Source organism: Sminthopsis crassicaudata, chromosome 2 (genome assembly GCF_048593235.1).
Source record: "Sminthopsis crassicaudata isolate SCR6 chromosome 2, ASM4859323v1, whole genome shotgun sequence".
Lineage (NCBI taxonomy): Eukaryota > Metazoa > Chordata > Mammalia > Dasyuromorphia > Dasyuridae > Sminthopsis > Sminthopsis crassicaudata.
Window position 1 is genome coordinate 493,999,210 of NC_133618.1, and position 25,770 is coordinate 494,024,979.

General features: G+C 38.5%; 1 protein-coding gene across 1 annotated transcript in view; it reads right to left on the reverse strand.

The window, feature by feature from the left end:
* Positions 1-1,825: 1,825 nt before the first annotated feature.
* The window catches only part of PLLP (plasmolipin), a 33,603-nt gene continuing 9,658 nt past the window's right edge, over positions 1,826-25,770 (reverse strand). The window contains exons 2-4 of the mRNA XM_074293510.1: positions 7,505-7,678; positions 3,911-4,033; positions 1,826-2,992 (exon numbers count right to left, since the gene is read on the reverse strand). Coding sequence (XP_074149611.1) covers positions 2,876-2,992; positions 3,911-4,033; positions 7,505-7,678 — 414 coding nt within the window. The 3' untranslated portion in view covers positions 1,826-2,875. The remainder of the gene's footprint in view (positions 2,993-3,910; positions 4,034-7,504; positions 7,679-25,770) is intronic.

The window sequence follows — 25,770 nt, forward strand, 5'->3', positions numbered from 1 at the left end:
ATTTAAGTTCTGATATGCCTGGCATTGTTCTAGGCATCAGGGATATAAAGGCAAACATAAAATTTCCTCTATCCCCAAGAAACAATAATAAAAAAAGATTAATTGCTCTTTTAATTTTTGTCAGTTTTTAGGGAAGAAGGACACTCCAACAGGTACTTACTTGTCTATAGGAACGTGTTAAAAGGAAGCACCTTCATTTGAGGTTCATTGTTGAGGACAACAAAATGGTGAAAAAACATTTTGTCCACATTTTGTTTTAAAAAAAAAAACCCAAAAAACAAAAACACAAGGAATGGGGCAGCTAAGTGGTGCAGTGGCTAGAGCACCAGCCCTGAAGTCAGGAGAACCCAGGTTCAAATCTGGCCTCAGACATTTAATACGTCCTAACTGTGTGACCCTGGGCAAGTCACTTAACCCCAATTGCCTCGACCAAAAAAAAAAATTAAAGGAAAAAAAAACCCGCAAGCAAATGTTCTCTTTTATAAATAGATTTAAGGTATTAGGTAGGATATTGACTAAAAAATCACTGAATGGCTTGAGTGATGATCACATTTTTGCCTAGTAGTGTCCTGGCTGCTAAAGCAGTAAACATAGAGATTCAGGAGTGTTAAATCATTTTACTATTGATGGTTTTTTTCAGCCCTGAAAAGAAGCTTATGTACTGCTTGGTGAACATTTCAGCAAGACTTTTCATCTCACTTCCTCTGTTAGTAATGAAACAATACATCTTCACATATATTTGGGTATGATCATATTTTTAACATCTGAGAGGGTTAAGGACAAAGGAAAATGGGGGAAATTTTATTTAAAGAATTTTTAGGATGTGCTTTCAAATTTTAGCCCTAGCCATTCTTCAAAATTTGGGATATGTGTAACAAAGGACTAGTATCCTAAGTAAGGGTCACAGTTTCTCCTAGTTTATGCCTTCCCTATTAATGGCCTTTTGAAAGAGTAACCTAAGTAGGTAACTAGAAACTTAAAGGTGATGTCAGTTTTAGGAAATTTACATTTAGTCAGTGCCTTTGTACCAAATCTGTAAATATATGAAGAAATTGTAATCATTTATGAGCACAGCGTGTGACTAGGTCCTGTAGAGTAGTCAAACTGAACTGGAGTCTCTTCCAGAATATGTGCCACTTACTTAGAAGACTTTGTCTTCCTTTTATTTGGACCTTTCTAACTCATGTAGCTGTATAATTTTATTTAGCATGAGATTGTCCTTAAGAATACAGGTTTGAACTAGATCTTGTTTTTAGTTCAGCAAATTATGTCATATTAATCTGAAGTACTAGAGAGCTATCATTCTTTGGCTTAGAAAATTAGTTTAGATTGATTAATTCATCAAAACTTTAGGCCAAGGTCATCTGCCTTAATTCTTTGTCCCTCTAGTCTGTTTTAGTCCACCAGTGGAGTTCAACTGAGACATGGCTACTTCATAATTACTAATACCATAACCTTACTTGAGTTTCTAGAGGATCTTTTTAAATAGATCAGCAGTATAAGCAATAAAATAAAGGATTATTGCTTATCCTTCATTCTGGCCTCATAGATGAAAAAGAAAACATCTAAGCAATGACCTTCATTAACAGAGTACCCTTCAAGTATATAAGTGCAAAGAGAATGGGATGTCCCATGAAGTTACACTGGGGATCACAACGAGAATTAACATTCAGAGTGAGAAAATAACACTTTTCTCAAGCCTGCTAGTGATAGGGATATGGATAGTAAAACCAGAAGGATCACCCAGTTCCCAGAAGTTGGAGTAGAATTATTTAAAAGGTAGCAATATCATAGAACCATTTACAGAAATTTCCATCCACATCTCTTCCAAACAAATGTTTCCTTGGTCTTTATTTATATACAAACAACAAAATCATTACTACCCAACAACCAGGCAATCTTGTGAGTCACCCACCCCCAAATCCAATGCTTTTGGGTTCAGCCTGTGGTAACAGGAAGAAAATCAGTCTTGGTATTTATTTAGCTTTTTCAAAAGGGATAAATAGGCAAAAATGATATTTTAAAGTACAAGGAAAGAACTAGACAAGTGTCTTTGAGAAGCAGGTAAAAAAACTAGGGTTTCCATTAAATACAAGCTTCTAAAATGTAAAAATTCTCATGTAGATTCCCACAACCTATATATTAGTAAAACCCTAAACTACTAGTACCTAACCACTATTTTATTTTAGTAGCCGATTAATGGGATTTATTTTTAATATTTGCCTTTCCTTGCCTTTGTTCTTTATTGGATATTGTGAAAGTGAGTTGTTCCTTTCCTCATTGAAATAGGAGAGCTAGCTACTCTCTATATAACTCAAACCTTGGCTCTTTGTGTGATGTGAAACCAGCTTTTGGATGCAGATTTCAGAAATTCTAATAGCTACCTTGTCTTTTCATAAAATTATGAGCATGCTACCTATTACCACGGTTACCTTTACAATATATACATGATAGAATCACAAGGTTTGAGGTGTTATTTGTTAGCAGATTTAATGCTGATAAAAAGGGGTTGAATTCTTCGCCCTGGAACCTGAAGCCTTACAAGTACAAAGCAGGATGGCCACAACGCCACTTCCTAAGAAGTGGTCTTCCCTGACTGTAGGACGGGGAAGTCATTTAACATCCTTGACCCTTTCATTTTTTAGACTTTTCCCTGCCCTTGCTCACAAATGCCTATTTATGCCAATCCAGAGTGGTGGGTTGTGTTCCATTAGAAGTAGAGTAAGAGCACAAATTCCATCAGCAGAGGAGAGCAAATTTGGTCACAGCTGGGCTGATTTTTCTACTGGTTATGGCCTCCTTGTGATGATAAGTGGTATCCAGGTCCCTGCATGACGGCATGTAGACTTCAGTACCAAGGTGGTCCATGGACATTTTAGGAATAGCCACCAGCCATCTGACTGGTAGCTGCATTGCTGCCCATTCCTTTCCAGGCTCGGAAGCTGAAGAAAGCACTCACTCCATAAGCGATCATCACAACACATGTAAAGAACTGAGAAGAGAAAAGGACTATATGAATGGACTGATGATGAATGAATCAGTTTTTTGGAAAAGGAGACAACAACCTGCTTGATTTGATTAACAAATGAAGTAAAATTTTGTTGAATTGGAGCAGGCCATTTACCAGAATTTTAAAGTATCAAATGACAACCAGATAAAATTAAAATCAGAAAGCTGGTAAAGTGACAATTAGGAGATCTGGATGCTGTCCTGGTTTTGCCCCTAACTTTTTCTCCTGTGTAAAATAAGGGAATTAGACTGACTGATCCTTGAGGTCCTTGTGAACTATATTTAGTCAAAAGAAAGGGGGGAATAAAATTTCCAGAAGGATATCCTGGGATAAATCCAGATTTAACTCAACCTCTGCATCTGTGAAAGGAAAATTAATGTTCTAATGTCTATAGTTGTGAAATTTAAAAAAAATTCTTCACAGTTTCTTACATTAGGAAAGTAAGCTCTAGAAACATTTTTAACCAAAACATTGATTTATTTAGTTGGGGCAGATAGTTGGTGTAGTGAATAGAGTACCAGCCCTGAAGTCAGGAGGATCTGAGTTCAAATGTGATCTCAGACACTTCCTAGCTGAGTGACTTTGGGCAAGTCACTTAGCTCCAATTTGCCTCAGCCAAAAAAAAAAATTGTAGCTACCCATTCCTTAGTATTCTGGTTGGTTAACATCTTTTTTAAATGTAAGTGGGAAATCATAGCTCACTTCCCTTTGCATTTTTAAGAAAAAGGAATTTAACTACAAAATAAAATGGGTTTGACTGGGAGGGTAAATAGTTCTGCCATTGCACCTTTCCCTTGACCAGATTTGTGATTTGAGTTATGTATACATAGCCATGTCCAACTTTTCCCCACCCAGACCTCACCATAACTATAAAGGACCAAAGGGTGACCAGGCACTTACAGAAGCAGCAGCCCTCTTGTCATATATATAGGAACCAGCTATTGATGTTCGTTGAACTGCAACAGCAGCGGTGATGAAACCAGTAATGTAGAGAACGGTAGCACTTATGTTAAATATCATTAGCTAGGGGAAAAGAGATGAGAAAAGCTTAAAGCAAGAAATGCCAGTTTCAGCAATCCAAAAAGCAGCACATTCTACCTCTGATACCAACTAGCTACACTACAACAGATCCATTCATTTTCATCTGTAAAATATGGATCCCTGTACTACCTCCCTCTTAATACAACTCTAAGAATCAAATGGTGTACAATGCTTCACAAATCTTAGTGTATCCTAGTTTTTTTTTATTTTTGGCATTTGATTTTCACTGAGGAATGCATTATCTGTGCATTTATCATCTAAAGCCTAAATTTTTCCTATTAGACAAAATTTTCACAAGATTTAATCCACAGCTAGCTGAGTGGGGAAGCTGAGGGATGGAGAATAGGATAGGATTGATCTCCCTTTTTACAAACCAGAATATGCAGTTGAGAGTATCAGAAGAAGCCAAAGAATGATATCAGGCCTTTGTCACACTTAAGCCACTCAACTGAAAGCTTTAATAGACAAATCTAGCATGAACAGTATATTTGGATGTGGAGACCATATACAAAACATAAGCTGTCATCACAAAATGATTGTATTATACAGCAAACTTAAGAACATCTGGGATAAGTCACAGGTCTGTAAGCCTTGAATTTTTTCATCTAAAATGGAAATGACAAAACTTGTTCTATCAGCTTTTTGGGGACTAGATATAAAAAGATGAGGTATGTAAAAGTGCTTGGCAAACTAAAGCACAGTGTCATTGTAATCCAGTATAATATTTGTAGTAACTGGACTGGCTTTAAAAAAAAGTCCCTCTTCCCTAGTAAATTGTTTCTCAGTATCAGCCCTTATCAATTTGTATTTCAACAATTTTGTATTTCAACAGGGTAAAACCCCACTCTGAGTCTCACATGTCCTGTCCTTCCTTTGGCTAAGTGTGCTTTATAGGTGACTTCCTCTAGAAGCTCTGTTTTCAGGAAGATTCCAGGAATCTCTGGAAGGTGTTCTCAAGTAGAAGCCACAGTACCAGGAAGAAAATGAAGCCGCCTTTGGGCTCCACCAGGTGTGTTATTTAGGCCACAGGCTGAGTAACCATAGATGGTGAATTTCATAGCCAAACACACAATTCTGAGACAAGAGCTAGAGACAATAGGTTCTGCTTTTGTGAGGCAGGGAAGACAACTGGGGAGACACCTGAGCCTAGAGGAGGGAAAAGTAGTAATAAAAAGCCATTTACATGATTTGTTAACAAATGACTTAGTCCATTCAAAAATGCATCTTCTACCCATCTGTACCCATACGGCTAGGTAAGCTCATATATTCAATCATTGCTGCATATCAGGCAAAAACCCCAGAGAATTGGAGGCTGTAAAATTTTACCTCCTACTGCCAGTAGCAAGCCTTCTCTGAGCAAAGCACTATTTGTATTTTACTGTCCCCAGTTGTAGGTAATGCTATTTTAGAAGGGGTTTTTTGAGAAATTTGTCAAGAGGTATAGAGAATATTACAATTAATCTGTTATTCCTCATGAGTAACAATATTTATATCCTTTCATAATGAATATTGAATATGTCCTTTCATACTGAATAGAAAAGTTTACTGAAAGCTAAGACTTTAGGGGGCAGCTAGGTGGCGCAGTAGATCGAGCACCAGCCCTGAATTCAGGAGGACCCGAGTTCAAATGCGGTCTCAGACACTTAACACTTCCTAGTTGTGTGACCCTGGGCAAGTCACTTAACCCCAGCCTCAGGGGGGGGGGGGGGAAGAAAGCTAAGACTTTAAAAGACTGATGAAAAAATTGGCAATCTCTGGCTTAGATGAAAGAATACCTATGATAACTAAAAAACTGCCAGGTACTAGAGAAATTCTAAGTTGCTAAAATGGGTAACTAAATGGGACCATAGAAACTTTCCTGAAGAGGTTTTTTGTTTGTTTTGTTTTGTTTTAGTTGCAGCCTTTCCTGGATAGGGGATGGACAATAAGTCCTGGGAATCTATGACTCAGTTAAGTCCTCTTTTCGTAGTTCTAGGATTTTCCTTCCAGTCCAGTTCTGACAGTAGAAGGAAGATAGGCTTCTAATCAGTGATGTAAAGATCTAACAAAACAGTTCTGTCTCTGGGGATGACTCACATTTCCTGATTTTAAAAAGTCATTGAATTTAGAACAATGCTGCCTATTCCAAGCTTTGCTTATCTTAAGATCATGTGCCTCTTACTCTTTGAAAGCTCCAGATCCCAGCTGCAGGGATTCTTTGGATCACAAATACAAATAAGGAGGCCATGGGGGGAAGCACAATAATGAGTTCACATTTTTCCGAGCTGAATTAGGATACAGAGGGTTACTGAGTCCTGTTACATTTGTGTCACAGAATCATGGGGTGAACCCTTCTAGGCAGAACTCTCAAATGGAAAGCTCTGCCTTTGATGTTTTCCTTATGGTCTCTGGGATAGAAAAGTATGGATTGATGAGGATAATGCCAGTTATAATCAGAAATGCTATCAGCCCTTTTGCTCCACTCCAGACCTCCACACCAGGTTCATCATTTCCAAATGAAATTTGGATGCCAAAGCCCCACAGATGCCAAAACTATCTCGACACAAAGTTAAGCTTTTACTGTGATCTGTGATCACCAAAGGCCCAGCAGGGCATAAACTTGACTTAGGCGGATCTGAAGGCAAAACCCATATCCCCCCTTGCAATTTAAAATTGCCTTTTAATTGCAAAGTATCAAGGATCACCTCATTTCAAGTTTTACTTGGGAGGTAATTCAAATCTTTAGACTCCTTGTCAAGCCAGTGACAATCTTTTTAAACTTCAAAATATTTTTTTATAAGCACGGCAACTACTATAAGTTCTGTACTAAATATACAGTAAAATATGTACATGTAAGTGCACAGCTAATATCTCGGATCTCCAGAAAAACCCTATGAGGTAAGTGCTATTATCCACATTTTACATTGAAGATGAGGCAGAGTAGGTGACTTAGTAAGGGTCACACAATTACAAGAGTCTGAGGCCAGATTGGAAGTCTGGACTTCCTGACTCCAGGCCCGGTACTCCTCCTGGGGACCAACACCAAAGCTACTACAGTGGCCTAGAGTGGGCTCTTTTAAAGTTCCATTTCCACCCCTGATGCTTACTATATAGATGTAGTCAATATGTTCAGGCATTTTCATCTGTGAAAGGACTGGGCTAGATGGCTTTTTAGGTTCCTAGAGACCTATAATCCTATAAACAATGACCTTATGGTCTAAAAACCCATAATGCTTTCAGCCAGTCCCCTGTCAGACTGGTATCAGACAAGGGTAGAGATGTCTTAGGTAAGACACCACCTCTGGCATTAACCCAGTGCTGGGTACCCAAATTTGTTTAATAATTCAATTGTTTTGGTGGATGACTTTCAAGCCTTTTGCCAATAACCCAAGAGACTGAAAAGCTAAAATGTAATAGCTAGTTTCCAGCAATGTTGCCCTCAAAGGGACTTCACAGGCCACTCCCAGTACTTACCACCAAAGGCCAGGGTACCATGTAGAGTTTCAAATGGAGTTGCCACACATAAATGACAAAGAAGATGATTGTCGCCAGCCAGAGGAAGACTGCTACAAACATCACCCAGCCATAGATTGAGTAGTAGTGATAAGGAGTATCTGCAATCAGGGCCCAAGCCAGTAAACCCACCACCTGGAAGGGAGGAACAAAAATACAGAATCAGGAGTCAGATTCCCTTGCAGATGGAATATGGCCAGGGGTGGGAGGTGGGAAATGGTATAGATGTTTAAGCTTCCTGCCAGTCACTATCCTTTATTCTCATAGACTCATTGGACAGTAGGAAGGATCTAGTAGTAATATCTTCATTTTATGAACAGAAAGCAAAAGGTCTAGAGCTATTATGGGTGAGCACTCATTGGTCACACCTTGGAAGGGACCTACCTAATATTGTTATACCAGTTCTCTTATTGTCCTGACTCAGTTTCTCTGCTTGTTTATAATCAGCTCAAAGATCAATCCTGTAAAACCTCCCCTCCCTCTTTATCAGAATATTTGATAAGGATAAAAGATATGTTGTAGAATATCATAATGCTTCTCTGCATCCCAAGCTATCAGAATGTCAGATACTGTTTTATCAAGATGCCTCTTCCCATCTCCAGGGTTCCTCTCCCCACCCCACCCCTTGGGTCATCCCATTCCCCATGCCTTGTCAGAAGCGGATTTCAAGAGTCCCATTCCCGCTCTCAGCACCCTGACTGGGCTCCTGCCAAAGTCTACCCCCTGTGTCTGAGATAGGAGAGGTTGTGCCAGGCTACCTTTCTTCTCTCTTTCTGCTCTAACACTATGTTCAATTTGAGTGAATTTGTGACTAAGTGACACAGACAAGCAGCCCCACAGGGCATGATCCTGTCAATGCTGGCTGCTTCTGGTAAAATGAACCATAGTGACTGTGCAGATAACTCAGCACCTGAGGTCTTGGGAGCCCAGATGAACCAGGTGTGTTTGAGCTCTGACAAAAAGCAAAAGCTTGAAGTTAGTTTTTAACTTTCTAAAGCTAAAAGAAATCCATACGAAAAGTGGGATGCCACCTAGGAGCCCACTGATCGGCAAACAAATTGTGGCATAAGAATGTCTGGGAATACAGAAATGATTGTGGAGATTTCAAAGGAACTTGGGAAAATTTGTATGAAGCAATACAGAGGGAAGAAAGCGTTATTATTAGGCCCAACTTCTGCAACTTCTACCCATTGGTGCAAATTTTTCTCTTCAGAGACTGAAGACAGTTACAACGGAGTTATACACAATGGCTACACTGTAAAGTTAGCAGAAGCAACAAAATTGGTCAAATCTAGTAGTCAATGTTAGTGCCATATATTAAAAAGGATACATCCTTTTCACAGTTGAGTTCATTATTAGGGGTGGGAGGGAGCTTTGTGGGTTGGTTTGGATTGGTTTTTTTAATATCTGTAATGATAACGAACTTGTCCAGTGTCACTAGGCTTAGTGGACCAAAGTCAGGGTTTCAACCTTAGTTTTCCTTACTCCACAGCCAGCTCTCTCCAGTATCTCTCAAGGTTTCTTATGCACTACTAAAAAGCAAAGCCACCAGCAAGATTTTAGGATCCCTCCAGCCCAAGCTTCTAATTATAAGGAAACTGTCGGAAAAAAGTTGGGTTCAATAGTCCTTGGCCAGGAAAAAAAAAAATCTGTTAAGTTGCCTTTATCATTTTCTAAAATAAGATCCAAGACTTGCCTGGAAAATTGAGAGTGTGCATTTTGCCTGAAAAAATGGCGCCTCCTAGGCCTATAGCAGAGACTTGCCATCTGCCCTCAGCCATAGCATAGTTTGTCCCCATGTCTCAGCTCAGAGAAGTAGAGCCCAAATTCTCTTCCTCACAGGCCCTAATGCTTTAACATAGCAGTTTTGAGGGGGCTTACAAGATCAAAACTTTTCAAAATGATACAATTTTGGGGGGGAATGTTAAAAAATTTCTAATGCAATAAACATACATATAACCCACACAAAATTTTGGGGGGCACTCCATTTTTACAAGTATAAAGCAGTTCCCAAGACCAAGAACTTTGAGAACTGTTTTTAACAGCTGCCAGTTAAAGAGAAATCCAATCCTTAATATGGATTGGATCCTCATCTATGGGGACAGGTGTAAGGAAGCCTGTTATCACCCCCACTCCTCCTGCCCTTGTTGGTTCTCCAAAGTTCTAAGTTGGAAGGAACTTCAGAGGCTCTCAGTTGCTAGCCCATACTTAAACTTTATCCTTTTTGAGGTCCAGATCTGACAATTGTGTTCAGTTCACTTTAAGGAGAACAATGATAAGCTAAAGAGAACTCAGAGAAAATAATGAGGATTGGAAGATCCTCCAGATCATGCCATATGAGGGATTGAGGGTGTTCAGTCTGGAGAAGAGAAGACAAACATAATTACCTTCAAAAATTTGAAGGGCCAGTATGTGGGAGAAGGCTTAGATACTGCCAGTCTCTGAAGAGAAAAATTTGCACCAATGGGTAGGAGTTGCAGAAGTTGGACCTAATTTAAGGAAGAATCTCATATCAATTAGAACTATTCCCAAATGGAATGGGTTAAGGAGGTAAGTTCTCCCTCATCAAAGATTGCTGAATAAAGACTGGATGATCACTTGTCAGTAAAATATGTAATAGAGGAAATTCTTGTTCAGAAAAAAAAAGGAAGGAAAATAAGTTTCCAGAGAGTAAGATAAAGAATAATTCAGAGGACAAAAGGATTGTAGTACAGAAAGACTCAGTGGAGACTAGAAAGCATGGAATTATGATAGACTTGTAGTAGAATTCAGAGCCTCAGAAATAAGAATGGAGAAGGCAAAGTCACAGAAGGTTGAGGATTGACAGTCTTATCTCCAGACCTGTTTTGTGGAATTGTGTGAGGATGATAACCTCCTCCTTTTGGAGACATATGGTAGAAGAAGGCAGTATCAGTCAATAAACATTTATTAAACACCTACTCTGGTGCCAGACCTGGAGAAGGAAGTGGCAAACCACTCTAAGGCAAGAGACAGCCCCTAGTCACAAGGTATGCAGTCTAGTGTGGAAGACAACAGGAAAACTACATACAAAATATCCACAAGAAATCAAAGGAGGGAAGGTCCTAGCATGAAAGGGGATCAGAGAAAGCTTCTTGGATGAGTAGGACTTCAGCTAGACTTTGCAGAAATCCAGGAAGTAGAGATGAGGAAGGAGAGCATTCTAGCGGGGGGAGATGGTGTAAATGCCCAACGTAGAGGCGGAGTGTCTTGTGTGAGGAACAGCTGGGAGTCCAGTGTCATGGAATGGCAGAATTCAGGAACAGGAGCAGCCAGGTGAAAGACTGGAAAGGTAGAAGGCCAGGCTATGAAGGCTTCAGATGCCAAATGGAGAATTTGTATTGATCTCAGCGGGGATGGAGAGCCACTGGAGCTTAGTAGCAGGGGGAGGAGATATGTGTGAAGTGGCCCAAAATGTACTTTGGGAAGATCAATTTGACAGCTGAATGGAGGATGACATAGAGTGGTGAGAGACCTGCTCAGGCCTACTGAAATCGTCCAGGTAGGAAATGATGAGGGCCGCGGTCAGGCTGTTAGAGGAAAGAGGGAAGAGTGTGAGAGATATTATCAGAGTAAAATTGACGGAACCTAGCAATAGGGGAACATGGGGATGGAGGAGAGAGAGGAGTTGAGATTGACATCTAGGTTTGAGTCTGAGTGACTGAGGATGGGGTACCCAGTCAGTGACATTCTATTTCACAGCAGAAGCGCTACAAATAAATACACCCTGTGTTTGTTTATACTGTCATTTCTCAAAATCTCAGGTCAATTCTACCACAGTCCATCTTCTTCCCCTGAGAGCAGGGAATTTCCTTTGCCTTTCTTTGTCTCTCCAGCACTTAGCACAGTACCTAAGACATAGGAGGTTCATAATAAATGCTTAATAACTCATTGACTTCACCTATAAAAGAGAAATAATAAATAGCCTCTGCCTAGCTTCTGCTCATTAAGAGTGTTATAAGACATCAATGGCTGTGAATAGTCATTTCAGTCATGTCTAATTCTTCATGATCCAACTTGGGATTTTCTTGGCAAAAATATACTGGATATTTTGCTATCCCCTTCCCCAGCCCATTTTACAGATGAGAAAATTGAAGTAAACAGGGTTAAATGATTTGTTCAGGATCACACCATTGTCCATGCCAGGATTTGAATTCAATTCTTCTTGACCTCAGGTCACATGCTCAGTCTACTTCAACATCTAGCTGCCCTTTCTAAAACAGTAAGACACTAAATTAGCATGAGTTAACATCTTCACTGGAGTATTATCCCCATTTTAGAGGTGAGAAAACTGGGCTGGAAAGAAATACTGCTTCAGGAAACAGGAGGAAGACAAATGTGAAGTTCAAGGCTGTGGCTAGAATGTGGAATAGATTCCCACACGGGGGATTAGTGAGAGATATATCTTGAGATAGGCTGTGTGGTGCTGTAGGCTCCAGGCCTTCAAAGTTGCACATGGGCAGGGGTGGCAGTGATACCCCTTTGGCACAAATCATTCTTTCCACTCTAGCCTCCCTAACACCTGACCCAGGTGAGATTTCTGCCTCGAGGCAGGTTTCTTTTAATGATTTAAACGGGGCAAACCGGTTTTTCTGCCTATCCCCTAGCCCAGAATTCATGGATCCCTAAATACCCACTCAGACACTTTCACCTAGGACTACTCTCCCCCAAGCATCCACTCCCCAATACACACGACAGCCCCTGGGACGGACCACTCTGGGACCAGATTCCTTGACTAGACTTAGCAGTCAGATCACACTGGCTCAGCTGGGGTAAACACAAGTAAGGCTTCACTTCACTGGATGTGGTTCAGCTCCTTCTAGCTACTCTGGTTTCTGAAAGGGAGGGTAACACTGTGGATATGCCCCGGGGAAGTGGATCATAGAACCCAAGTTCAAATCCTGATTCAGGTCACTTATGGACAAAGTAATTTAATCTTCTTATGCCTCATTTTCCTTATCTATAAAATGAGAATAAACTAAATGACCCTTAGAATCCCTTCCAGCAAGCTCTAGGTCTATGTTCCTATGATTCCTTCCCATAGGCCTCAGGCCTCAGCTTCACAGGAAAAGTGGGAGAAGAATTCACCCTCTCTCTGGGCCTTCCTCCAAAACGGATGGCTTTGGGCCAGCTGAAATCACTGGAGCACTCTTCTCCCAATACCCCTGAAGTCTAAGCTCCTAAAACTTTCCCAATTTGACCCTAGGAACCCATGAGTGGGAGAGCAGAAGAGAAAGGTTGGAAAAAAAAGCCCTTCCCAAATGTTTTTCTTGTTTAACTTGAAATTCTGAATTCTGAAAATGTATTTTTAGATTAGTAAAAACATTTAGGATAAGGAATCCCCATGTTGAGTGCTGGGCAGCTGGGTAGTGTAGTGGAGAGAATACTGGGCCTGAGTCCAGAAGGACTCATCTCCCCAAGTTCAAATCCAACCTCAGACATTCCATAGCTATGTGACTAGGCAAATGACTTAGTCTGTTTTTTGCTTCAATTTCCTCCTCTGTCAAATGAGCCAGAGGATATGGCCAACCAATCCAGTCTCTTCCTAAGAAAGCCCCAAATGAAGTTGGGACTCAACAACAAATAGGAGGATCCTCCACTCCCAAAATGATCTTTTTTTAAAATCTTGTCGTTTTAAGGTCCCTGGAATCAAATCATTACAGTCCCAAACAATGAGGGTAAACAAGCAGTGCTGCTGACTGCGCTGGGTAGAAGCCAGAGCCTGGCCTCTGGTAAACGTTTGATAGTGAGACAGATAAGGCCTTGGAGGAAGAAAAAGAATAGTCTTCTTCTGGATGGCACTTTAGGGCTTACAAAGCTTTGCTCCTGATAGTGTTGTAAAACAGGCGAGACCTTTATTATTATCTCCATTTTTTAGACAAGGAAAATGAGTATTACAGCTCAAGAAACTTGCCCACTGTCATTGACATAGTAAATGGTGTGGTCAGGAACCAACCCCGAGGCCTCCAGACTGCAGGAACTTGAAGTTATAAGCAGCAAGTTCCTGTCCTTCCTTATGCCCTCCCTGGCCATTCTGAGTCCACACCCAGGTCTGGCTGATGAGGTCACTACAATGGCTCCAGTGCAGCACGGGGTCAGCTCCCGAGCTGGAGACTTTAAAAAAAAAAAAATTGAAGCAATTTTTTTAAAGGAGCAATGAAATACTTCTCTTTTTTATTTTTCATTGTTTACAATAAATATTAGATTCTTTAAAATGTATTTGTTTATTGTGATATATGACTCTGATAGATTACTTTTGTGCCATAAGAAATGATGAAGAGAATGGTTTCAGAAAAACCCAGGACTTACATAAACCAAAGCAAAGTCAAGTGAGCAGAACCAAATCATTAGACACAGTAACAGCAATGTACACAGCAACTGTAATGACCATCATTTGTGAGAATTATCTACTCTGATCGAAATCCATTACAATTCCAAAAAAACTCAAAATGGAAAATGTGATTCACCTCCAGAGAGAAAACTAAATTCTGAGTATATGTAATGTTCTGTTCTCTAGATTATAATCGTTCTCTGGGAAGAGATCTCTTGGGGAGCTTCTGGAGGCAGCCTTAGTTTCCGTTCAGTATAATCACTCCATATGCAGCCAGGAGTTAAAGTCCAAATCCTTTATTGTGTCCTTCAAAGTCTTGTCTCCTTCCCTTGAGGCTCAGCTAGTTTTCTGGAAGCCTTCCTCTCTCCTTGTCTCCTGAGAGCTCTTGTCCAAATGTCTCCAGCCAGCACAAAGATAGAATTGGGAATAAATCTTGACCCTGAATCTCCTGAAGTTCCCTTGAAGTTCTCCAGAAGTTCGTTTATATGTTCCACACTGAATATACACCAATCATCATATCACAAGGAAACCATTATTTGTGGTAGGATTAAATCAATGCTAAATTAGATTTAACCATTGTCTCCTCAATTCCACTCAGTACCTTGTTTCAAGTTCTGGCCCATAACATCTCCTTGTAGGATCAGATCAATCATACTGAACCATGCTAAATTAGATAATTATTGTCTCTATTCATTCCAGTAACTTAGCACCTTATAAGAATCCTAACAAGTACAGATTGAAATTTTTTTTTCACTTTATTTTTCTTCCTTAAGAAAAATGCAACACAACTAATATGAAAATGTTTTTCTTGACTTCATAAATATGTTGATGTTTCAGTGGTGTCTAAATCCACATGATACATTTGGGGTTTTCTTGTCTTCTCCAGCCCATTGTCCAGATGAAGAATATAGGCCAACAGGGTTAAGTACGTGTGAGGCTGGATTTGAACTTGGGTCTTCCTGACTCCAGGTCTAATGTTCTATCCACTGAAGTACTTACAAGTGACTGCATATAAATAGAATGGATATTACATTTCTTATCTTCTTAATGAGTAGGGGATGGGTGGAAGGAGGGAGAGAATTTGAAACTGTAAATAAAAATAAAAAAAAAAAAAGAAGTCCTGTCCAGCTTTAATAATAAAATATAATTGTTTACACCTCTGTCTTTTCTCCTTGTCCAGCAGTGTGTGTATATAGATGATAGATATGGATATGTATTTATGTATGTATATGTATAGATATTTGGCAAGGAGAGGATTATAATGGGCATCACAATAAACATTAGGGTAACAATTCCAAATATAAGCTTTGCTGTTAAAGTAAGATTTTTTCCTTTTCCATTCGCCAATTGATAAATGGTCAAAGGATATGAACAATTTTTGGTTGAAGAAATGGAAACTATTTCTAGCCATATGAAAAGATGCTCCAAGTCATTATTAATCAGAGAAATACAAATTAAAGACAACTCTGAGATACCACTACACACCTGTCAGATTGGTTAGAATGACAAGGGAAAGATAATGTAGAATGTTGGAGGGGATGTGGGAAAACAGGGACACTGATACATTGTTGGTGGAATTGTGAATACATCCCAGCCATTCTGGAGAGCGATTTGGAACTATGCTCAAAAAGTTATCAAACTGTGCATACCCTTTGATCCAGCAGTGTTTCTACTGGGCTTATATCCCAAAGAGATCTTAAAGAAGGGAAAGGGACCTGTATGTGCAAAAATGTTTGTGGCAGCCCTCTTTGTAGTGGCCAGAAACTGGAAACTATGTGGATGCCCATCAATTTGAGAATGGCTGAATAAATTGTGGTATATGAATATTATGGAATATTATTGTTATGTAAAAAATGACCAACAGGATGATTTCAGAAAGGCCTGGAGCGACTTACATGAACTGATGCTGAGTGAAATGAGCAGGACCAGGAGATCATTATATACTTTAACAACAATACTATATGACAATCAATTCTGATGGACATGGCTCTCTTCAACAATGAGATGGACCAAATCAGTTCCATTTGTTCAATAATGAAGAGAACCAGCTACACCCAGCGAAAGAACTCTGGGAAATGAGTGTGAACAACTTCATAGCATTTCTAATCCCTCTGTTTTTATCTGCTTGCATTTTTTATTTCCTTCTCAGGTTAATTTTACCTTATGTATAAGCCCGATTTTTCTTGTGCAGCAAGATAACTGTATAAATATGTATACACATATTGTATTTAATTTATACTTTAACATATTTAACATGTATTGGGGAAGGAGGGGAAAAATTGGAACAGAAGGTTTTGTAACTGTCAATGCTGAAAAATTACCCATGCATACATCTTGTAAATAAAAAGCTATAATTTAAAAAAAATAAATTTTATATTTTAAAAAAAGGGAAATTTTTTTTAATTTTAAAAATATTTTTTTGTTTTAAATGTTTTATTATTTTACATGATTACTTTCTAGTGACTTCCTTCCTGACTCCCACCAAAGACCTTTTCCCCATAACAAATTAGTACAGTCAAGCAGATCAAGTAAACTCACTATGTCAAAAAATGTGGGAGAATGCTTCAGAGGATCTTTGGTTCGATGAAGTAGGGACTTATTACTATCACAAAATCTTTAATTATTTTCCTTTACCTTACAGTAACCACTACATAAATGTTCTCATTTTGTTTACTTTGCTATCAGTTCATATAAATCTTCCCAGGTTTCTATGATTTTGTAATTTCTTATGATGCAATAATATTCCATTATATTCATATACCATCATGTTTTTAGCCAATCCCCAATAGAATGGCACCCATTTTCCTTTCAGTTTTTTGTCTCTACCAAAAAGTGCTACTATAAACAATTTTATATTAACAGGATTTTTCTTTTTCTCTATGGTAAAATCTCTGAAATGTTAAAAAAAAAAAAAACCCACCCTCAAATATGCACAAGGAATAAGACTAATTATAGGCCACATTTAAATTTTACAGTTACTGAAATGGCCTGCATATAGGTGCAGAAGTCTTCTGGATAACAATCTTTGTTAGGGGTGGGGGAGAATTGAGTAGTTGGCCCAGGAAAGTGGATCCCAAAGGACCCACCTCATGTCAGCAGCTTACTAGGCTTGAATGATTTCCTCTAGCCTCAGTCCAGGCATCAAAAAATTAATTGACTTCTGTACTCAGGGGGACATTAAACTGAATGACCCCCTCAGCTCCCTTGTGCTTCTGCCAATACTCCAATGCAGGCCCTTATTACTTTACCTGTTTGAACTATTGCAATAGACTGTAATTAGTCTTCCTCCCGCAAGCCTCTCCCCACTCTAATTTCATTTCAGCTGCCAATGTGATTTGCCACTGACAGGAAGAGGGAATTCGTATATTTTTCTCCTCTGAGCTCTGAATGGATGTTAAGTCAGACTATAGGGCTGTTGATCCACAGCCAAAGGATCCAGCTCTGAAAATGCCCGGGCTAGCCTGGGTTCATGCCAGGATCTGCGATTTATCAGCCGTGGGACGTAGATAAATCCGTTCTCCACTCTGGGCCCTAGTTTCCTCATCTGTAAAATGAGGCTGAATGAGATGATGGCCAGAGTTCCAGCCTGCTCCATCAATGTTTAACATTTGAACATTCTAGGACCCTTTTTGAGCTGACACTGCGCTCTAAGGTCCCTTCTACCTTTAGGATTGAAATCCCAGTCCCCAGCCTGAGTTGGGGCAGAAACAGCATTGTAGTTTAGTCTGCTCTCTCTCTCTCCCTCCCACTTCTGTACAACCATTTACTAAGAGGCTGTCACATCTCACTGTAGAAACTGTGTTAATGTGCAACCAGGGATATAGAGGTGAAAGCCATGACCACCAGCAAAAAGGCAGATAAGAGTCCCCAGCTTCTGGGCAACAGCTAGGGCCATACATATGTCCTACAAGGGGCTCAGACTTCATCCCAAAGCCGCCTTTCTCACTCAACGTCCTCCTTCATAAGCTGGGAGCCAGGGAGGAAAAGTCATGGTTATAAGGCTATCCCAGGGACAGCAAGGGGCAAACCATTCCCCTGTAGAATGGGAAGCATAATCCTAGATTGGCAGAATGGAGAAGAATTTTGTGAAAAGAAACAGGCCCAAAAAGGAGACATTCTTGTCCAAGGTTACATAGGGAGTCAAGGCAAGAGTTGGGATTAGAATTCTCATCTTCTGGTCTAGCTTTCGAGCCAACACAATATACATATGTATATGTGTGTGTGTGAGAGAGAGAGATGGAGAGACAGGATATGTGTTCAGAACCTCAGATCACTTAGTCCAACTCATACCTCACCAAGAGTTTCCAATACATTGCACTGCATACTGGATGTTCAGAAGACATTTTAAACTTAACATACAAAACAGAATTCATTCTCCCTAAGCCTTGCAGCCTTCCTTATTATATTATATGTTCCTTTTATATTATTATTATTCCTACTAACTTCCTTATTACTATCCAAGGCACTGAAGAGATTAGAATAATAAATGGAAGTGGGAACTGAGTGAATTGCACTAACACGGTCTTGTAATTCAGCTATGGATCTAGCTTGGTTGCCTTTCTATTCAACTGTGGTCTAGCCCAATTTCTATCTTGTGAGAAAACCACATCATTCAATTATGGGAATGCTAAGGAAACCTCATTTCACTGTTTGAACCTGCGTGGTTAGGGAACTGGACCACCTCTACCTGCTGCTTGGAGACCTTAATTACGGACCTAGATTATGCTGACCAGAAACCCAGTCAGATCCAAAGACTGAAAAAAGGAGTTTTCTCACAATTGTACTTGTCAAGCAACTCTTATGTCTTATTAGAAAACTGATCGATCAGTTACTGTTTCCATGTCCCTTTGATTTAATCCATATAACTTGGGGAATGGGATACCTCTTCTTTTGATTTCAGGGGATTGAATCTGTTCTCTTTCTCCCTCCTGATTTGGAAAATCCCAAATCTTTCCTTCAATTAGAAAAATTAATTAATGTTTTTTCTTTTAATTAATTGGTATTATATGATTGTTTTTAATGCATAATCTGTCTCCCTTCTATTCAATGTCCAATGCCAAACTGAAGAGGCCCAGTCCTAGTTTTTTTGAGCAATTGACACACATTGCATGATAAATCAATACATTTGAAGCTTGAACTTTCGTTTCCTCAGTCATTTCAGCTTTCACCTGCCACAGCATCACCATCTTATCAATCTCTCAGGCTTACAGACAAGTGTTATCCTTCACTCCTCACTCCCTTTGATCTTCCTCATCCAAATCAGCTGGCAAGACTGTCCATTTCCCCTTTGCAATATCTCTCATATAAATGTTCTTCTCTCCTAGCATTGCCAATACTCCAATGCAGGCCCTCATTACTTTACCTGTTTGAACTACTGCAATAGACTGTGATTAGATTCCCTCCCTCAAGCCTCTCCCCACTCCAATCCAATTTCCATTTAGCCACCAAAGTGATTTTCCTAAAATGTAGGTCTGACTATGTCACCCTGTCTCTTTCCCTTTCCCTGTCCTCCTTTCCCATTCAATAAACTCCAATGGCTCAAGGATCAATTCGGAATCCTCTAATTGGCGTTCAAAACCCTTCACAACTCAGCTCTCCCCCATTCCAATTTTTCTAATCTTCTTACACCTTACTCCTCACTGTATATTCTTCCATCCAAGGATGCTAACCAACTCGGTGTTCCATGAATAAGATACTCTGTCTTGGCTCTGGGCATTTTTTCTGGCTTTCCCCAAGCCTGGAACGCTCTCCTTTCTCATCTCAACCTCCTGATTTCTTTCAATTTCCAGCTAAAATACCATCTTTTTCCCCCTCTGCCTCTGCCTAGAGAAGACAAATAGCTAATATCTTATTGTTACTTAGTTGGCTTAATTCAGAATCACCCTTAGCTTAAAACTTTTTAAATTTAGGGAAGTTGATTTGTAGACTTTATGTATGTAATTTATTTTACTACATTGTTTTATATTTTAAAAATAAAATCCCATCTTATACAGGAATCCTTTCAGACCTTAATTCTAGTGCCTTCTCTTTTAAAAATTATTTACTATTTTCCTTTTATATCGTTTATTCATACATATTTGTCTGTTCTCTCCTATTAAATTGTGATCTTCTTGAGAATAGGGACTGTCTTTTGATTCTTTGTATGACCCCAGTGCTTAGCACAGTGCCTGGTACATACTAGGCATGGGGGCAGCTAGATGGTGCAGTGGATAGGGCACGGACCTGAGTTCAAAGTCAGCCTCAGACACTTAACTCATCCTAGCTGTGTAACCCTGGGCAAGTCACTTAACCCCAATTGCTTCAAAATACAAAAAACTACTAGGTATGTATGACTCAATAAATGACTAACTTTATAAACAAGTGGTCATTCAGCCTTTCCTGTGATCCAAGGGCCCCCACTATGCTGGATTTACATGAACTGAGAGGAATCTGGGAAGGTCACTTTCAGCTAAAAATCATTCCCTCCACCTGCAGTTACTCCAGGAAAATGCAATACACTTCTGATATGGTTCGTATCTAGATTGGATAAAAGAGGTCCCCAGTACTTACATAAACACTCCAAGTAACACATGCAGGTAGCATAGGAAATAACTAATTTATTTCATTCCAAGGACAGTGCAGAGGTGGAAAAGACTATAGGAATTCATACACTGAGTCTTACACTTCCCTTCCCCCCTACACCAAGACTCATAATACCATCCTGTGGCTTAGACTTCCTCTAGAAATTGCTGAACAAACAACACCCTTCCTCTGGAACCTGCAGTTAGAGTAAACTACACGCTTTTCAAGTAGGATGATGTTCAGGAACTTTGTGGATCATCACTTTCTTTATCCAAGGAAAATACTACACCAGGAAAGTGCCCTCCTCTCTCAAGGTCTAATCCCCGAACTACTAAAATCGTTATTGATGTTCGATCATTTTTTAGTCACATTGCACTTTTTGTGACTCCATTGGAGATTTTCTTATCAAAGATACTGGAATATTTTATCATTTCCTTCTCCAGCTCAGTTGACAGATGAGGAAACTGAGGCAAGCAGTGTTAAATGACTTGTTTAGCGTCACACTACTAAATATCTAGTTGTCCACTACTAAAATCAGGAATTCTCCACTTTAGACATTGCAAGCACATACATTCATGTCTATTTTTATAACAAACTTCTTATTCTCTACTATCTCTTAGTCTGAGAAAGTCAATTCTTAAAAACTTAGTGTCAGCCACTTTCTAGTTTTCCTCACAACTCCAGAACAAAGATCTACTCTATTACCTGCTGGTGTAGAAATTCAGGAAAGAGAAAATTAATCTGTTTTATTAATTGTACAGAGTACAGAGAAGCCATCTTGATAAGAGTTCAACCTCGAGCCAGCCAATCATCAGGAGTGTGTCCTCAAAGCTAGGTGTTACTGGACAAAGGGAGATGCCCCAAATGTCTCCCAGTCAAGGTGACTGGGAAATTAATAAAGCTGACAAATTGCCTCTGACCAACGCCTCTAGTGTCTAGGGAGAGGGGAATCCACTACATTTTAATGCAACTTTTAGACAGCTCTTATGGGGAAATTTTTCCTTATTCCAGTGTTGTAATGGAGCTATGATTTCATCAATGTATATACCTGCTCTATGGTGAGCCACCCATGCGTTCCCACCATGAGAAACTCTTGTTCCTATCCTCCCATATATCTGATATAAAGATTCCACTCAGTACTATGGGTCTGCTCTGCATTCTCTTGAAATCATGAGGACGGTAGTGATGCACCTGGGTTGACCATTGGTTATATTGTCACTATTACTATGTGATCAGCTACTCTTTTTTTTTTAATCATATATTTCTTTAACCACAATTCTAACACTGCTTCTCTCATATAATTGCTCGTTGTAACACAATACATCTTACTCATGCCTTCCAAGCACATCAACACTGCCCTTGCAGTGATTTTTACTTCACCGTGACTCAAAGACACACAATATCAGTGGAAGAATATTTATGTTAAAATAGAATATCTTGTTTTAGGAAGAAAACTGAGGTTATTAAAAAAATTGTTTTTTATGATTTCTCAAGGGTAATCCAATTTCTGTTCAGTTCTATATTCAATTCATCATACATATGCATATTCTGTCCAAATGCATATATATATACTTTGTAAACTGTCCATTCAATTGCATTTTATAGTCTATTCTAAATGATACTTAAGTTTCCACCCATCTGGTTTCAGTGGTAGTGGTGTTTGATAGGCCAAACCCTTTTAAGTGACTATACATCTCATTTAGATAATTCCAGGGTTTGATGCAATCGTCATAAACATCATCTAAAAGTAAAAATGACTACAGAAAGAACTAAGCATTTTTAGGGAATCTCTCTTTGATTTGAACTTTCCACTGCATCTCATCTACAATGGTAGGAAACACCTTTGCCATACATGTGTACATTTTTATGATTCATCTGATAGTAACCACTTTCTTTGTTATATCTTTCAAGGAATCTTATATAATTTTGACACATAAATAGGAAATATCTTAATGGACAAAAGCTTTTTTAAATAGTCTTTTGCTCTCCCAAATAACATGCTTTGACTCAAATCACATGTTTGACTATGAAGTCAAACATTATTTGTTTTCTTCAACACCATTTCCACTTCTATATCTGAGACTACAAAGCTAGAGTACAAATGTGGTACTCCACTGCCTTTGATGGTGAAAGGAATTTGTTATCTGACAGAAAATTCTCAACGATCTTTTCCATCTATTTCCCTTCCAGTCTCATCTTTTATTCAAAATCCATGGGATGGCTTTGACCACTTGCATCTCTTTAAACTTATTTTCCCCTTTCCCTTCTTTTTTTAATGAGGTGATATTGCTTATGATCTTCCACCATCTTTTTCCACAAAATTTACAAAGAAGTTTATTTTCTAAACCAGTGTTGACTTTGACTGCCTTTTCTTTCTCTTTAGCAAACTGATTGAAAGTCTGATGATTGAGATGACTTGTAGTTCTTTTGATCTCCATGTTTTGGCAAGTGATTTATCATGGTTAAACTTCATTACAAAATGATTGGTGCCAATGTCCTTTCCTTGACTAGTTTCCTGTTTTGGAGGGCATCGATAACTTGTTTAAATAGATTATGTTGGAGTTTTGATTTATCTAATATAATTTCTATAATTTTATTATTTTATTAGTTTTACATTAATTTTCATGTAAAATTAATAGCTACCAAAACAAATTTAATAATATATTTCCCCCCCACTCTACAAGGAATAAATCTTATCTCCCTACCCTTTCTTTCCATTTTTGTCTAACGTTTTAAGATCGTACTCCTCATTTTTAGGCTCATAGTCTTCTGAATAGGCAGTAAAAACCTTTCAGAGAAGACATAGCTAAATATAAATCAAAGCATATGTTAATATTAATGTGATATTAATATTGTTGAGCATATGTTAATGCTGGTTAGAAATAACTACAGTTTTAATTACCATTCTCTTTCATATGAAAAGATCCTGGAAATGGGATCGAATTTATTGTGGAAGAATCACTATCTCCAAGAGCAGCTTTTACTTTAAAGGTGCACTCATTCTCAACTAATCGGTGGCTTCCTCCAGCAATTCTCTCACAACATAGTCTTCTAGGAGCTGGTATTTTCTTCAGGCTGTTTTCTCACTCCAGGGTTTAGAGTATTCTAGTAGCAATCAAATGCATTGAAATGGAAGAATCTGAAAAATCTAATTTTTCTACAGATCCCACTTCTTTTAGAGTTGCTCTTTTTTTTTTTCCTCAGAGTACTTAAATAAATGCTTCATACTTAGAAATACTCAGTGTAATGATTTCAGGTATTTCCTCATGCAATTTTAACTTTTCATCAAGTTCATCAATCTTGCTATAAATTATAATTAGCTGCTTCTTAAGTTTCTGGTCTTTTTTTTTTTTTTTCCCCTTCCAAGAATCCTTTTAAAAGTCATCTCTCTCGCTCTCTTTTTTTCCCCCACAAGAACAGAATTTCTTTTCCACAGGATTGAAGTTTCATTATTTGCCTTGCTGGTTTCTGTCTCAATGGTTTCATCTTCTTTCTTCAGGTTTTACCAGACATTATTTTCCATCTTCTGGAAAGCAAAAAATATCTGAGGTTGACTCACTCCTGCTACAAATGTCCCCAAGGATGTTAAAAGCTTGCCCAAATGCTCAGATCTACCCCAGAGACTTTCCCAGCAGCCTCTTGTAGCCCCAAAGGTATCTGCACACAAGTCATCCTGTATTAATTTAAATCTTTGTTTTACCTAGATTTAGACAACTGATTCAGATATGGCAGCCTTATCAATAACAAGTTATTTCTATTTCCTGTCCATCAAAATATAATTACATTTTTTGTAATATTATTCAGCACTTTCCAATTCTTTTTTTTGAAGAAAGTAGTCATTATGTATACCAAGAAGCTTTACATAATTCTTCAATCTCTCAGTTTCTTCCTCCTGAACAATATTTTTTTTAACTTTCTTTGTCTATGCTCACCTTTGTACTGAAGTTTTAACTTTTGTTTTAATTTGGAAGGTCCTATCAAGTTGGGTTTTTTTTTTTTTTATGCTTTCAAGTCCCAATATAATTTCTATATCTCTTCATCTTATGAAACAAAAGAATTGCAAAGTGTGGGAACCAAAGTCCTATGAAATGATATTTCTTTGACATATGCTAAAAATTTCACCACTCCAATATGCTTTCCTTAAATAAAGACCAAACCCATCTCTGCAAAGTCTGTCAAGATTTTTTTGCCTCTTGATTTTGGTTCAATTTTCGGTCACTTGCATTTCTGCCACCTATGTCTTTATTCAAGACATTAATAAAAATATTGAGCTAGCAGAAGTTCAAGCAGAAATCCCTGAGACACTCCACTTGAAAGCATTTTGATCCAGCCAAACTATCTTGAATCCATCTAGCTATTTTATCACCCAAAATATCATGATGGGCTTTATCAGATACTTTACCAAAATCCTAGTGAACTATAGCTATAGCATTGCCTTTATCTACATACATAAGCTTATCAAAAAACTTTGAGCTCTTTGTGAACTTTGAAAAAATCCACCTTATTTTTAATTGATGTGTTATTTTTACATCATATTTCCAATTAAATCCTGTCTCCTTTCCTTAGTCAGCAAGCCCTTCGTTGTAACAAAATTTTAAAAGAGGAAACATTTTGTCCCAAACAAACCTGAACTCAGTAGAAAATCTGACATATGAGACAATATTGAGGTTAATTTCAAGGGACTCAATAAGGACAAACTTTTCTTTTATACATGAAAAATGTAAACCATATGTTAAGATTGTTATTAATAACTGGGTAGTCTAAAAGAAAGATTGGCACAGAGCTGAGTATGATGTGACTCTAAGAAGCAAAACTGTAGGAAAAGGTAAAAACAGTAATTATGAAAACATGAATAATTATGTAATTATGAAAAAATTATGAAAAACATGAATTAAGTGTAAGAGCTTACACAGGAATTAGATGGGTGAGTAAGACTGATAGTTCTGAAATCCTAATACTGTTGGGAATTTGTTAAAGAGGGAATTGTGTGTGTGTGTGTGTATGTGTGTATGTAAATGTATATGTATAACACCCTCTACAATCTAGAAATAAATGAAGGAGGGAGGGGAAGAGGATAAGTTAAGGTATAGAAGGGTACATAGATTAATGGGAGCAGATAAGAGGGAAGGGAAAGATAGGATGTCCAGGTGGGGGAGAGGAAGATAAGCAATAAGTAAGGGCAAGTTAATAATTATAAGTAATATAAAGTAGAAGAGTAAGACATAGGCAGGTATGTATGGGTGGTGCAGTAAATAGAGCATTAGTCAGAAAAACTTCAGTTCAAGTCCAAATTAGGAACTTTTGAGCTGGGAAAGTT